The 15,823-nt window shown below is 38.5% G+C and overlaps 1 protein-coding gene across 1 annotated transcript in view; it reads left to right on the top strand.

Moving 5' to 3' along the window:
• COL4A4 (collagen type IV alpha 4 chain) overlaps positions 1 to 15,823 on the top strand; it is a 73,805-nt gene that overhangs the window by 36,834 nt on the left and 21,148 nt on the right. The window contains exons 20-37 of the mRNA XM_065844618.2: positions 393 to 557; positions 1,098 to 1,190; positions 1,503 to 1,666; positions 2,382 to 2,454; positions 3,939 to 4,045; positions 4,574 to 4,757; positions 5,538 to 5,606; positions 6,678 to 6,782; positions 7,383 to 7,601; positions 8,492 to 8,653; positions 9,281 to 9,451; positions 10,311 to 10,454; positions 11,182 to 11,289; positions 11,554 to 11,732; positions 12,930 to 12,993; positions 14,585 to 14,659; positions 15,109 to 15,216; positions 15,551 to 15,658. Coding sequence (XP_065700690.1) covers positions 393 to 557; positions 1,098 to 1,190; positions 1,503 to 1,666; positions 2,382 to 2,454; positions 3,939 to 4,045; positions 4,574 to 4,757; positions 5,538 to 5,606; positions 6,678 to 6,782; positions 7,383 to 7,601; positions 8,492 to 8,653; positions 9,281 to 9,451; positions 10,311 to 10,454; positions 11,182 to 11,289; positions 11,554 to 11,732; positions 12,930 to 12,993; positions 14,585 to 14,659; positions 15,109 to 15,216; positions 15,551 to 15,658 — 2,298 coding nt within the window. The remainder of the gene's footprint in view (positions 1 to 392; positions 558 to 1,097; positions 1,191 to 1,502; positions 1,667 to 2,381; positions 2,455 to 3,938; positions 4,046 to 4,573; positions 4,758 to 5,537; positions 5,607 to 6,677; positions 6,783 to 7,382; positions 7,602 to 8,491; positions 8,654 to 9,280; positions 9,452 to 10,310; positions 10,455 to 11,181; positions 11,290 to 11,553; positions 11,733 to 12,929; positions 12,994 to 14,584; positions 14,660 to 15,108; positions 15,217 to 15,550; positions 15,659 to 15,823) is intronic.

The raw sequence follows: 15,823 nt of genomic DNA, 5'->3' as shown, positions 1-15,823 counted from the left end.
AAAGGAACAGAAGACAAAGCAGAATTCTACCATGCACTGTAAGTCCATGGTATGCCTGTTTCTGGAATGCTGTGCGCAAAAATTTTCTTCTCCATCTCAAAAAAATATAAAAGGAAGGTGACGAGGATGAGTTTGCTCTGTATAATGACTTACAATAACTGAGATATCTGGAAAAGAGATAATGGGAAGGAGGAAAAAAAGCACTTGAAGGTCTAAGCAGGAGCATTTTTGCCCTGGGAATCCTGGAAAACCTAAAGATTTAAATTTAGGTCTTTTTGTATAAAAGCTTTTCTTCAGGACAGTTCTGAATGGTCTGTAATTTCATCCTTGATATCTTGATGTAATTGTTACTATGAAGCTAAATGGGCTACCTACCTTTATTTTCTTTACAGGTCTGCCTGGCCTGCCAGGAGTAAGTGGGGCACCAGGACCTCAGGGTTTTCAAGGTGATCCTGGTTACCCTGGAACAGGTGAACTGATCCCAGGAAGACCTGGATTTCCTGGACCACCAGGCCTACCAGGACAGCCAGGAAGACAAGGCTTACCTGGACTACCCAGTAGGTTCATCAGCAATTTATACGTCGAGAATATTAATAGATTCATTGCTTTTGTTGGTCCTACTAAAAACATAGAGGTGAAGAGTGCATTTTGACAGATGTATCAAATTTTACATGTGCTACAGAAAACAAGTTTTTCCTATTAGTTGTTGATCAGTAAAATGTTAAGATTTTAATTGTTTTCTCAGTGATTTAAAACCACAAAGTAACATGTATGAAAAATATCTCTAAAAATACATTACTGGAAGTTAAAAACATAGCAAACTGGGCAGGAAACCCAAATCAGCATCCTTCAGTAAAGAAACAGGAGTTATAAAATTCTACAGTGGAAAAAGGAAGAAGTAGTGGCAATGAGAAAACAATGTGTCTACATCAAGTCTACCCAAACTGACTCTTGGATGATCTATAAGCAATGACTTGTAAAGTATTTCTTAAGCTTTTCATGTGAAGATAACAGGATAAGGGAGAGGAGAACACGTGAGCTAAGCATGGAAACAGGCAACCTGATTTATCCTAGCTGTACAATTTGTTTTTTCAAAGGTGTAGTCTGTACTGACAGAGGGATCCCTGGAGAACCTGGAACAAAAGGTCAGATAGGCCTTCCAGGAAGAAAAGGTGAAAAAGGAGAAAAGGGTAAGTACATCTGGATAGTAACAATTGGAATAAGAGACCTTTGCCAGATATTTGCAAGAAGTTTATGGTAACCTGGAGAATAAGGCCCATCAAGGTGTGGAGTTAAATGGTGTGTTGACACTGGGGCTTTTAAGGCAGTAGAGACATGTCAGTGCAGCAATTCTTCAGCACTGCAAAGAGAGACTCTTATGCTTTATCCCTTTGAAGGCCACAGTGAGATAAAATGGTCTGTGCACTGGTCATGTGGAAAAAAAAAAGGTGGTTTTTTTGGTGTAATAATTTTGCAACTGTAATTTTGACACATTTACGTAGGAAAACAAGGCCTTTGCTCATGCGGTGCTGGTCCTCCTGGTCCCCGTGGTGTGCAAGGACCTCCAGGTACTCAAGGAAGGAAAGGACAAATGGGATATCCTGGAAGACATGGAGAAAAGGGTGATCCAGGTTTATCTGGTGCAATGGGATCGCCAGGGCTCCCTGTGAGTAGCTTTCATGAGCTTCCATAAATGAATAACATCAAGTTATCACTTATGCAGGAGACATTTAAGCAGAATGGTGGAGAAACTGCCCTGGAAAACTATCTGAAAGTTTTATCTACTTTTGCTTCTTACAATCTTGTTGGAGGAAGCATTTTATTAGCTTTTGTCTGATTTCCCTTGCAGCAGTGGGCAATGCTTTACACCAAGAGACAGAATCCCATGCTGTGTACCTAACCAGATGCAGATGAATTTTTTATTGTCAGCTTTGTGGACTTTCACTCAGCAAAAAAAGAATCACTTACCTACAGCCATCTTCACTTCTGGGAGAACAGCCTCCTCCAGCAACCACCGCACTCCGGAGATTCCCTTCCTGCGTAGCCTTGGTGGATTGTGGACTGAAGGCTGCAGTGGGAAGAGCTTGTGAACCATTTGCATCTTGATATTCTCACATTTACAGCCACAACTGTAAATGGCCATAGACCAAATTCTTCTGTTACAATTTCTTATAGTTTTGTATCTGTGTATTTGGCAGAGTCAGGCTGAAAAGGGCAGGTGCCATTCACACACCTCTTTATAGACATCTTTTGTATGTTACTTTAATTGATCTGGTTTTGGGAAACAACACAAGAGCAAGAGATCTATTTTCCCCTCAATTCCCGCACTTCCTTCCTTGCTGGAAGTAACTGACAACTTTTCTTTTTTGGTCATTGGTTAGGGGACACCTGGTGCTGCTGGACAACATGGTGAAAAAGGAGAGAAGGGTGATCCAGGACAAGTTAGAATAAAAGGTAAACACACATTTTATCATAGCATTTTTGTCTCCTATACTACGCTCTAGGCAATAGTGTGAGAAAACCATATTCATCTACTCTAAAAAACGTCATTAGTTTAGTAAGTTACTGAATCATAGAGGTCATGTATATCCAAACTGCTTTCTTGGTACCATCTCATTCATTTTCTTCTTGCTAAACACAACAATGACACAAGATTTTGTGGGTTTTATCCTATAGTTGAGCCATAAAACAGTTTAACAGCTTATCATTAATGCTAAAAATGACTTTTTATGTCAGGTGATTGATAACCAGAGTCTTCCAGAGGTCTGTGTAGTAGAGACTAAGCAGAATATTGTGAAAACGTGAAGAAATACTGTTGTACAGAAGCCACCTCCTGATGTGTCCTCTACCAGTATACCAGCTGTTATTGCAACGTAAAGCACCAACATCCTTCTTGGGAAAAAATTCAAAGACTCAACGACTATTCAGATTCCTGCTCCTATTTTTAAAAGTTACTCTTGACCAACCATTGAAGAGGAACAATAGGCCACCAGTTGCACAACTGAAATTTTTGTAATTAAATAGATCAAAACCTCTCCACAGTTATGGTTACGACTTGCAAAAGCTAAAGAAACAGGCAACAACAAATTACAGCAATCTGATGGCAAAGCTTAGCTAGAAACACTAAACTAATTATTCAGACAAAAGATTGTCCATCTCATTGTTTAGGAGAAGCTAGGTTAGCTTTGGATGCCTGTGTTTGTTTACAGATGTTGGAGCAGGGCAAAACATTCGCTGTTTATTGGCAAAAGATCTCTTGACACAGCAAAATGAATCTTTGGATTTGAATAGTTTTATAGTCCTTTATGCAAAAATTATGTTTTCAAAATATCAATGCAAGAGAAACCTAGGGGTAAAAAAAAGGAAAAAAAAAAACACACAACCTTGGGGAATATTGATGCAAATATTCTGCAACATGTGGCATTGCTATTTCCTGATTTCACTGAAATAAAAAGTAAAACTCTGACTAGTTTCAATAGCAAAATATTCTCATTCTGTATATAGCATGAATAAAAGCCACATTATTGCGGTGCCTGTAAACATTCCTTGTACAGAGAGATCAAGTTGTTCCATGAGGTGTCCAACTACATACTGCCTTCCTAAGCCTAAAATACCTAATTAAGGAAACATGAATTAAAGAACTGGAAATTATCATACAGATATGATGAATGATTACCCTGCATTTAACTAAGCAGAGAAAAACAAAAAGCAACAAACAAAAAACAAAAACAACAACAAAAAACCAAACCAAACAAAAAAACAAAACAAAAATACACAAACCCAAACTACCAACCCCCCAAAACAACACAAACAAAAAAAACCTCAAAGAAACAAAAAACAAACAAAACCCACAAAAAGCAACAACAACAACAAAAAACCCACCACAAATCAACCACCTTACTGCAAATATTATACTTTTTTTTTTTAATTGTTTTAAGGAATAAAAGGTGAAAGAGGTCCTACTGGGGTTCCAGGATTTCCAGGCCAAAGAGGTAATGATGGCAGAGATGGGGAACCAGGATTGCCTGGGGAAAAAGGAGCTGAGGTACCCTTGATTTTCTCAGAATTTTTTTTTTCCCATTTCATTTAACATATTATTTTATGAAAGGGCTACCTACTTAGAGAAAAGTACAATTTTATTCCAATTTCCTAGCAAATTAATCACTTTTATAATTTTATGTTAGCCTAGATAAAAAAATAATAGCTTTTATCCATTGAAACATTATTTTCTTGGAGGCATTACTGTTTATTTTTCATTCCTGAATATAATTTCTGCATATACTATGTGCCAATACTGTGGATCAGGAAGTGGAAGGATAAAACAAAACAAAGAAACAAACCAACCACAACAACAAAACAAACAACCCCCACAACAAACAAAACAAAAAAACTCACACAAACCTCTACCCTTTGTTCCTATTGTCCTTGAATATTTAAACTACTAATATCATCCATGTCACTTCATTGTGGAATAGCAGTTTCTCCAGATAGGTCTCTACATGGCTTCTGAAAATCAAAAGAGAGGAAAGGAATTAGGTCTAATTATTTCTTATCAACAATTTATTTCTTTTAGGGTGATTCTGGAGTCCCACTGCTGGGTGATAAAGGATTCCCTGGGGTTCCAGGACTTCCTGGGCTAAAAGGACAGATGGGATTGCCTGGTTTGGGGTTTCCTGGCCCTCCAGGAGTCAGAGGTAGCCCTGGAGACTTTGGTGATATTGGTAATGTCGGGCCACCTGGTCCAAAGGGCCAGAAAGGTAATTTTGAATGTTTAAATTAAGAACCAAATGACAAAATACATGTTTGGTGGCATCCATTACAGTTTCATGTGTATTATATACAGAGTTACTAATTTACAGTGAAAATCAATTTTGGCAAGCTCTGTGGTCATGTAAAATATGGCCACTGAAAGGTACCATACGATCAGCGTTCAGCAGCAGACACTAGTGAGATATGAGTTGCGAGGGGCCTTAAGCCTGCAACGTGCCACTTGCACGCTGTCAGAGGAATTGTTTTCTGCAGTGAAAAGTATTCCTGAGTGTAAGGATTTGCAAGGCAATGCTTTTTTGCTGAAAGAGGAGGGAAATACATCTCATACTTAGGAATTGGTCTGGTTTTTGGTTATAAAAAATCCCTACCAAAATAAAAACAAAAAATCTGATAGCAATATGTACGAACCAGAAATGTAAACAGAATTGAGATGAAAATACTATTTCTTTATTGCAACAAACTGTTGTAAAGACAAATTTCTGCAGCACCTAAAAACAAACAAAACAACAAAAAAGTCTTTGCCTTTACAGAATGCAGTTGTATTACAACAGTTTGAATCATGACCAATATTCTATACCAAATAAGTGTCAAGTACTTTAAGATTCTCTGTCAAACCTCAATTAATATAGAAATAAGAATGTGCGTGAACAGTCTCTTCTCTTTTCCTTCACACATCTGGTTGGTTAGTTCCACAGAAATATTAGAGTAAATGTTCAGATTCCTTTTATTCTGAAATCAAACAGACCAGTTTCTCCCTCTTGCTTCAGGTGAGACTGTCTGCCTTACCTTACCGTACCCTGGAAATCCAGGTCCCCCAGGCTTTAAAGGTGTTCAAGGTATGTTTACAGATGGGAAAACGTTTGGTTTTAATTGAAATGGAGTTTTAAGTTGCTCATTAAAAAAAGCAGATATTCTAAAAAGATACACTCTTCTAGTTTTTCAACAGATACATGCCTCACAGTATAAAACTGCAAATACACAGGAACATACTCATCTAATAGAACCAAGAGCTAGACAGCTATAATTTGCATGATCAAAAGGTGTGCAGGCTGCCACCACAGAAATTACTAAAGGAAGGTAGCTTGAAACTGTCCTGCTTCAATTAAAATGCACGAGAGAGTCTAAAATACACAGATGGCTAGAGTCAGATGAGACTTAGAATATGTACATCTGGATACCAGGAAAAAAAGCTATGCAAGGCAAAAATACACTGCAAATCTGTAATTTCTAAAATTATATTGCTCATGGCAAGTTGTGACTGAGCCCTAAAATCTGAATACTTATTACAATTACTTCAACTTGTTCAACTTAATTTAAATTCAAAGAACTTATCCAAAAACTGACAAAATACTGCTTGTGGTCACCTCCAAAACATTTGAAACACCTCAGGAAATCCTGATCAGAACAAAAGGAGATTCTGGATTTTCATGCTGCCTAATATGGTATTACACAGGTAATACATTAGTATTGTAGGCAGTAGCTAATACTTATACAGACATGAAATAATAGGGATTGAGCTCATGTGCACCATACCAGAAACAGCATATAGCACAGGAGAACATAAGAATGAGTTGACACCTGTCATTAACTAGGTGAATATTGTTGATATCCTAGAACATCTTAATGTTACAGGAGATTTTTTTTTCTAATTTACTTCGGTGATTTGCAGTCTGCTGTTTATGCGTCAGGGAACAAGTCTATTAGGGACAACAAGTCCTCGTCCCCAAAATGTTTAGAAACAGATGAAAACCACTTGTCTTCAAAGTACATGAATTTGCATGGGATGAAGAAGAAATATTGTTTCCTTATATCACACATTTTAGAACTCTGACAGTTGGTTTGTGAGGTGGGTTTTTTTCGTTTTTTTGGTTTGGTTTGGTTTTTTAATGTTTTCTTTCTGTTTCCAGGACCAAAGGGTTTAAAAGGACTCCCTGGTTATCCTGGACCAAATGGCTTTGATGGGCAAAAAGGCCATCGAGGGAGGCCAGGAGCAGGAATCCCTGGACCAGAAGGTGAATTGTGTTTTTTTTTAACCCAGGAGACCTGCTAGCCAAGCTGTAACGCGTATATGCAGGGTAAGGTAGCTACCATGGTAGAACAGAATAGGAAGCACATTTCCATGAATGCTAATGGAAGAGGAATCTTCACCTGTTTTCCTTTCTTTCCTCCAGCATTGCAGGTACTGCAGTGACCTAAAGTTCAGTGTCCAGAGAGGAAATATTCTCAGAAAACTAAGAACGATTAGCATAATTTTAGCAAAGGGTTTGAAGTGGACAAGAGTGACAGTATACAAGATAGATGCTGCCCCAAAGGAAACCACTGTCACTTCCCACAGGAGCAATTACCTCCTTCAACTGTTGTGTATCATTAGCTATATATGAGAAACCTGAAATTTAATGTATGATGTTATTTTTCTTTGCAAAGTGATAACTTAATTCCGGTTAAATTTGCATTATAACATTCCAGTTAAAAAAAAAAAAACAAACAAAAAACAAACAAACAAAAAAAACCAACAACACACCACACCAACAAAAATAAAACCACAACAAACAAAACACCACCAACCAAATTCTGAATTATGCCCTATTTTAATTTAAAAATCATATCAACAGGCTTTCGAGGCAGAGCTGGTGATCCTGGTGATGAAGGTGAAAGAGGATCTACAGTTGATGGTAGAAGTGGCCCTCCAGGACCACCTGGCATAGATGGTCAGAAAGGGGTTCAAGGTGATCCCACATATGGACCTCCAGGAATCCCGGGCAACAGGGGACTGCCAGGGCCACCTGGTGCACATGGAGCAAGGGGTGATCCTGGCATTCCTGGGCTTCGAGGTATGAACCAGTTTTTATGAAGCTTTTCCATATGTTCAAAGAGGAAAATTTGAGCAAATGTGGCCCTGATTCAGATAAAACTCCTATCTGGATCCCTAATGGTGACTGTGGATGGTATGCCTTATTTTTATGCATATATTTTAACAGTTAAGGTTGATCCTCCACTAAGGAGATCTGGACTGCAGGAGGGGGAAGCTGCCTTTGCCCAGTCCATAGAGTAACAGTGCAACTTCCTATTCTTACTACTGTTACTTGTTGCCTTGTGGCCGTCTGTGCTTAGGGCCCCCTGGTCTGCCATGCAGATAGGCCCTGCCTCAGGGTGCTTACTCACACCTGAAAAGACCTGCAAAAGGTGGGAGAATGCTCAGGGAGAGAGAGGGTGAACTTCTTTGCCCAGAGTTATACATAATAATCTTCAATATCTCGGACACTACAGTCCTCATTTCTGCAGGGGAGTTTTGCTGGTTGCTGCAGGTGTTTCCACAGTGCCACTTCCTTCACACTTCATAGCAGATGTTTCCTTTTGCCTGGCCCTGAGCAGAGACACACCCCCTTCTGTGCAGGTAACACCTATAGAATTGAATCCAATGCTGCATAGTTGGTGCAGCCAGTGAGTTCCTTCCATTTCGCTCCTGCATGCCAGGAACTAGCCTTTTGTGCCTTAAAGTCTTCACCTATAGGTGAGGGTTGAATTAGAATTTGTCCCTTAAAGAAAGAAGCTCTTCACAGCAGCCAATTCTAAATTGCAGAAAAGCATCAGTTTTCAGAAACTATACAAACACTAGAGGATATTACAATAAACGAATATGTAATTTCAAAATTACAATTAGAAATTCTGAGGGATGGTAAGTAATGGAAGTAAAACGTTTTACAATGTTTTTTGTTTCCAGGACAGCCTGGTACCCCAGGATTTCCAGGTGCCAAAGGTTTTAGAGGCCCAGAAGGTGATATAGGAGCACCAGGATGTCCAGGCTTCCCTGGTCCACCATGTGATCCAGGCTTACCAGGGCCACCAGGACTCAGAGGTGTCGCAGGCCTGCCAGGACCTCAAGGTACACAACATCCATCAGGTTGCCTCACAGCTCTAAGTTTTGCACATCTGTTCTAGCAGATTTAATCACATTATTTTTGTGGCTGGCATGACAAATACTTCCAAGAGGGCTGCTCATTAGTGGGGGTGTAAATTATGTTTTACACATTTCCTTAAACTCAAGGAACGTATAGCATACTTCTCAAATGTTTCCCAAGTTTCCTTCTCTTCCTATACTGTTCCTTAACTGGGCAAATCAGTGTGTTCACTATCAAGTTATCAACAGAAGAGTAACTCTTATTCTATTGTCCTGTCATTAGTGTGATACTTTTATCTTCCTTATTCTTAAATAGAACTGTTATCTAGGGAGAGCTAGGAGACATATACATCAAAAGTGTTTAGGAATTAGGGATTTTTCACAGGATGCTTCTACTGATATGTCGCTCACTGAAGAAATACAAGAAAAACATTGCAGGTGAAAAATCTAGGCAGTCAGGACTTCAGCACAGTAGCAAAGTTTCCAAGTCATTTTGGCATGTTTTACAACATTCAAATTTAAACCAAAATCTATAATTTTTTACTTTTTAGATACAATTGCTGAACCCTTGTCCTGCATTTACATACATAAAATAAAGCTCTTTTTCTTCAGGCTTACCAGGCTTTAAAGGTCAGAGGGGAGACAGAGGCCTAACTGGGCCACCTGGAATCAAAGGTCTCAAAGGTCCTCCTGGCTCACAAGGTCCCCCAGGTCCTCCAGGCTCCCGAGGACTTCCAGGACTTCCAGGCAATAGAGGGCCCCCTGGTTTCCCAGGACAAACAGGTATGTTAAACACTCTGCAGACCACCTCATCTGTAACTTCTCCTGTAGAGGGAGAAGTTCCTACTGCTGTTAAAGCTAGAAGTACTTTGTACCCTCCTCGCTTTCCCACTTCGAGAATAAGACCCTGCAACAGGGCAGAGGCAAGAACAACAGCATCCTTTATTTTTTTTCTTATAATGAAAACAAAGGAATGGAAAAAGCTTAATGCATCCTGGTGCTTTAGTTGTTTTACAACACTGACATATTTCCATACATTATTTCCTGACTATTTGTAATAGGTTGACATTATAATATGCTATAATAAGAACAATATATTGTTTATAACATCCACACTGTCTCCTTTACTGATGCAGTCTGTGATTGTATGCTGATTAGTAAGTGGAGAAATAGCTTCACAGTGTCTCTAATACTTATTAAAAAAATGTGATTTTGGTCCCGAGTCATCACCGGCTAATGGGCAAAAGTTCTCAATAATTATAGCAAAATCCTCTTTTCTTCTGTCATCTGAACAGAGAAGTCGTGATTTCCAGTAGCCACAAGCAAAATCTGGTGGTGTCTTAGGCTATGCATGGTATTTGAGGTGTGCTGAGGATAGCTGCTTTGGTAGTGAGTGAAGCTGAAAGCTCCAGAGGGTGGCAGCAGGGAGGGGGAAAATAATTATTTGCTTCGAGACAATCTGGTTTTCAAGACAAGTTTGATCTTGGCATGAAGCCACGCTCCAGCTATTGGTTCTCTAGCTTTGCTGATTCCGTAAAGAGACCTGCTAAACATCCTGCCTATTGCTTTACAGTCTTCCTTAGAATATGACAGCCACAGCATAGCAGACTGAATATGTAAATAAAGCATTTAATATTACCAGGAAGCAAAGGGATTCACGGGCCCCAAGGATTCCCAGGACTCCCAGGAACACAAGGCCCAATGGGAATCTCTGGTATTAAAGGTGAAGAAGGAGAAATGGGTCCACCTGGGCCTAGTGGAGAATGTGGAGATATGGGAATAAAAGGTTTGTAAAAATCGCTTCACTCTGTAGTTATATTATTGCTATGTTTAGTTTTGTTACTACTGTGTTAAGAATATATTTACTTTTTCTTCTTGTTATAAGGGTATATTCACTTCTATTTTCAGAGATACTAAATCCTAGATACAGTTATCTCACTTACAAATGCATGATGAAAAATAACTAAAGAAAAATTAATTCCACTCAGATGAATAGGTGCATTTACCACTAAATCAAACACAGCAACATCACTTATTCAGACAAACCTTGAATTTTGTCCTGTACACATCTGAAACTTTAGATTTTTCAAGTTTTCTATTATATTGTCTGTGTTTTTCAATCTATGTAAAACATGCAGGAAATAATCTCTCTAAATATTAATATAAGAAAGAGAACAACCAACTCCAAGGTGCAATCACAGACAGTACACTATGGAGTAGACAATACAATCACCATCTTTCATATTCCAGACAAGCAGGGAATAATTCTGATTTAACATAACCTGGGTTACTACTGAATTAACTAACAACAACAACAACAAAAACAAACAAACAAACCCCACAAAAACAACAAAAAAACCCCCAGAAGGGTAATAAATTGTGTGAGCAGTGAGCCTGCTGAAACCACTGAGAACCACATTTGAAAGCTGTCTCTGTTATGGAAGTCTTCACTAAAATTAATTTTCAGGACGTGTCATGAGGATTTACTTATATTCCATATGTTTGGTTCAAAGGTGAAAGAGGGCCTCCAGGAGACAGTGGCTGCATTAACCTCCGTCTTGAGAAAGGACAAAAGGGGGAACCAGGGTTTCCTGGTGAGGATGGATTTAAAGGTGAAAGAGGTAGGTTCATAAAATAAAGCCCTGCATATACACACATTCATCTGTTGTAAATCACTGGTGTTTTTCACACGTTTGGACTCACAGTTGCAGTAACACCCAGCTACCTTACCGTGTTTACAGATTCTTAAAATAGCAGGCTAGTTTCATTGGACAATTGGACAACTAAGGCAATACACATAGGGTAAAGCGTAGCCACATGCAAAATAAATGCCAAATCATAGCTTGACTATATTGGTTGTTATCTTGTTCTGCAATTAACTTCAGGTGAAAAAGGCAATACTGGTTTCAGAGGCACCCCAGGATTTCCAGGGAAGAACGGTGTCCCGGGACTGCCAGGTGACCACGGTGACACTGGACTGATGGGGTTTCCAGGATCACGGGGTCTCCCAGGACCAAAGGGCTTTAAAGGAAGTACAGGTTTTCAAGGACAACCAGGTGACCAGGTAAACTGAAAGTGGTAGTGAAGTGTCCTGGACTTTGCAGTTATCTCCTTCCTCCAAGAAACATGGTGAAGGGCACTTCTATTGTACTTACCCTTTAGATGCTCCTCCTGAAAACAGACTGTCAGGAAATTCCTTTCTGCAACACTTAAATCCTTTGATAACATTTTAGCAGGAACTATAGTCAGAGTCAACAAAGGGCATCTGCCCTCCCTCCTAGCTGCATGTTGTGATTTTGTTATAATATATGGCCACTTGGTGGAAGTCCAGGCTACACCACACTAATTAGGGGGGAGAAAAAATGGATGCACAATCAAGTCTTTGCCATGATTCCTAAGAACAGATTGACAAATCACTTACTGCAGAGATCACAATGTAGCAGCAGCACAAGTATGAAATTAATATAATGTATAGCTGTTTCTTCAGATCTTGCTATGTGGAGCAGCCAAGCCAACAGACATGACATACCAAGTCTTCTGTGCCCATACTGACAACTTACACCAAACAGAAACCAAGCAAGCAATATTGCGTAAGAACAAATAGAGAAAACTGCACATATATCACATATAAGATAAAATTCTCCTCTGGCTTGTACGCTAGGAAAACAGGCTGTGAGATTACATGAAGCTTAAAGCACAGTTGTTTTGTGGTTGCTTTGTTTGTTTTTGTAAAGGGACATATCTTTGGTTGACTTGGCTTTTAGCATATTTCTTTGAAGAGATAATCTGTTTTGCTGATTACAGGACATTATTCAAAAGAAGAACTAAGAGAAACCTTTACATTCTTACTGCTACAGTACAATATATTTCTGGTTAATGTTTATAGTAAATTTTGGGCAACATACAACAATATTTGGTACATTTTTATGGTACCTTTTAAATCACTTAAGCCATCTGTGGGGAATTTAAGCTGTTCAAGCCAAGAGTTAGCATAAACTATGGAAGCACAAATTCAAAATTATTAGCAAGTCTAATCTACAGCTTCTTGAAAGTGTTAGTGGTCACTGTTAGACATGTAACAAAGACAGCATGCTTTGCTGTTGAGCTTCAGGCACAGTTTGCTATCCATATTGATTGCTGGCCCATTTACCAGTGTAAGAGAACCAAATGCTCTTACAGATAATTCCTGCTACACATATCCTATGCCAAACATTTTTATTTTGTGGTTTTGTTTTGTTTGTTTGTTTGTTTAAAAAATCAGGGTGATGTTGGCTTACCAGGAATCCCTGGAAACCCAGGACTGACTGGCCCCAAAGGATCTAAAGGTAATGAGTTCAAATAGATGTACTTTGGAGAAGAGCAGTATTGTTAGGATGAGTGTGTTCTGATAGATGGCAAGTACTCACTAGAATGGGGAAAACAGGACAGAAGTGAAAAGAATTAAAACACAAATGTCATTAGAAACAAGTCTGACTTACCTGAAGAGAAAATTTGTGTTTTGCTATATTCTGTAACAGTTTGTCCCTTCTAAAGTAGGTCTTACTAGTTTAGAAGGTAAGTTTGTGTCAGATTTCATAGGGTTTAATATTCCATCAAACACATGCAAAAATCCACTCTTATGGATCTGTAAAATTTGTCAAATCAAATAAGAGAAAATGCAATTGTTTATGGTATTATGGTATAGTGTTATACAGATATGTGGAATTTTTAAAATATTCTACATGATTTGTAATTTTTTTTATATCACTTATTTTCCAGGCTATGATTTTTGCATTCTTGGAACATCTGAAAGTGTAGCATAAGAAATCAGGCAGAGTTCATACCCGTGCAAGCAAAATTATTCAGTTGAAAAGATAAAGTTTTGCATATTATTTTTTGCATAGGTAGAGATTATCCTGAAAAAATTATCTATAATATTTAGATTTGTAAAGTGTTTCAGTGAAATACAAAAGGGTATTGTCTATCATATTCCAAATTTCCATGAAGCAGGACTTCATTACTAATAACAAAATCAAATCTTTGCTTGGAAAAAAACATTAAGAGGACAGGAGAAATTATTTTTTCAGTTACATTTTCCATTTCTTCAAAAATTCAAGACCTTCTCAGCCAGGGAATATGTCCCTACCAAAAAAAAAAAAAAAAAATAGTAAAGTAAAATAGTCAATATAAAGAAAACTTCTATGAAATTTATTGAAAACAAATTTACTGGAAAAGTTTTCCTTAGAACTAAAGCAGCAAATAGCCAGTAAAGGTGGGGGTTGCTATGGCAGGGGATTTCTAGCAACATTTGAACTTGATAGTTTCTCTTAAGCCTTCAGAGCAAAATCAGACAATGAAGCTGGAAACAGCATGAGTTGGTAGGAGAGGTCAGACATTTGTACAGACAATGTAAGGCGAAATTGCTCAGAATTATTGATTATGTGATAAACAGGAATTTCAGCACAGACAGAAAGAAGACGTGCTAGCTTGAAGTCCTCAGCGAGTCCGTGAAAGGTCTTTACTGAGTAAAATAGACTCACACTATATTGATTTTGCATATCCTCACCAACCTACATAAGGAGTTTTCTTTGTTTAATAAAGTGTTACAGGGAGTTTATTCAATATCTTTTCATTATATGTTGTCAGTATTGGTAAAGTTCCCATAATTTTTGGTTTTGTTTTTGGCTTTTTCGTTATGGAAACTTTACATGAATGCTGCCAGGAGTCATTCGAGACATAAATTGAGTTAATACTTCAAGACAAGCTGAGCTGGCAGATAACTTGCATGGGCCAAAGCATTTTTCACTCTGTGTTCTCAGTCTCTTTTATGGCTGCTAATATGTATAGTAAATTATCTGATCTTACAAAATTGTCCAACTTTGGGTTTGTGGATGAAAAGGATACTTGTATGAAATGAAAGTTGTTGTCACTCAACAGGCAAGAGAGGTGACCCAGTTCCTCTGCTTGGTACACGTGGTCGAAAAGGGCCTCCTGGAGATCCAGGATTACCAGGTACCTCTGACTGAAGAAAAAATTTGACTTAAAAACTTATTTTCTCTAAGTTTCATTAGTGGATAGAGAGCTCTGCTTCATGTGTATATTGAGTGGTATTTTCTATAGTTGTAAGCCCAGGGACTGGAGAGGCATCACAATGTGCAATGTAGCCAGGATGAACATTGGAGGTAGAGGCTACTGTTGTCTAGTACAGCACCAACAAACTGACACCAGAATAAAACCTGGCTTGGCTATTTCTTGCTGGGCATGTCTGCTCTTTCAGTTAACACCAGAGAGATCAGTAGAATTCATTGTTATATATAGATGCAAGGACTGGCATTATTTGAATAAAATTATTTTTCTAGTCAAGAAACACCTTACTGAACTTTTATATTTGTAAGCTTATAATGAGATGAAGAATGGGCAACTTTAAACAAATAAATGCTAGATTTTCTTTTTTCTTTAAGGACTCTGTGGATTCCCAGGAGAGAAGGGTTCACCAGGTATCCAAGGGCAACCTGGACGACCAGGATCCAAGGGTGACCCTGGATACCCAGGAATACCTGGATTTCCAGGTAATGCCAAAGTTTGAAAAATAGTGCCATGTAACAGTTCAAAAGATATATGGAACAGGAAAATTTGGCGGAGGAGGCACCTCTGTGGAGGATGCTAGAGAAATCATAGATCATATGAAGGTGTGGATTGAAAGCTATTTCCATACCTATAGACAGCAGCAATAGTCTGCTCACTCTCAGAAAGCAAAATCCATCAGTTCTTCATACATTCCCATACACTTTCAGGTACCTCTGATTAATGCAGTGTGCTGCATAGCATGAAGAAAAAAGAAAAATAAATCAACAGTTTAATAGATTTGCGCATTCATAGTTGTGTGTGTGTGTGTGTGTGTAGGAGCGACAGGTCATCAGGGATTGCCAGGAGAACCTGGAGAAAAAGGGAAACATGGAATTTTGGGACCTCCAGGATTGCAAGGATTACCTGGATCACAAGGCAGAAAAGGTAAGCAGTATACAGTGCTGTTCTACTGGTCATGTAACAGCACCAGACATAAATACACTTTTAGTAGTGAAAATGGAAAAGGCCTGTGAGCAACATTTTGACTGTGTATTCTCTCAAACTGCTAGAATAATTAAGCCAGTTCCTATTGCCTTTGAAAAGTAACAT

This window comes from Patagioenas fasciata, chromosome 9, assembly GCF_037038585.1.
Source record: "Patagioenas fasciata isolate bPatFas1 chromosome 9, bPatFas1.hap1, whole genome shotgun sequence".
NCBI classification, from domain to species: domain Eukaryota; kingdom Metazoa; phylum Chordata; class Aves; order Columbiformes; family Columbidae; genus Patagioenas; species Patagioenas fasciata.
The sequence above is the reverse complement of the archived record's forward strand: the minus strand, read 5'-3'. Positions and strand labels throughout refer to the sequence as shown.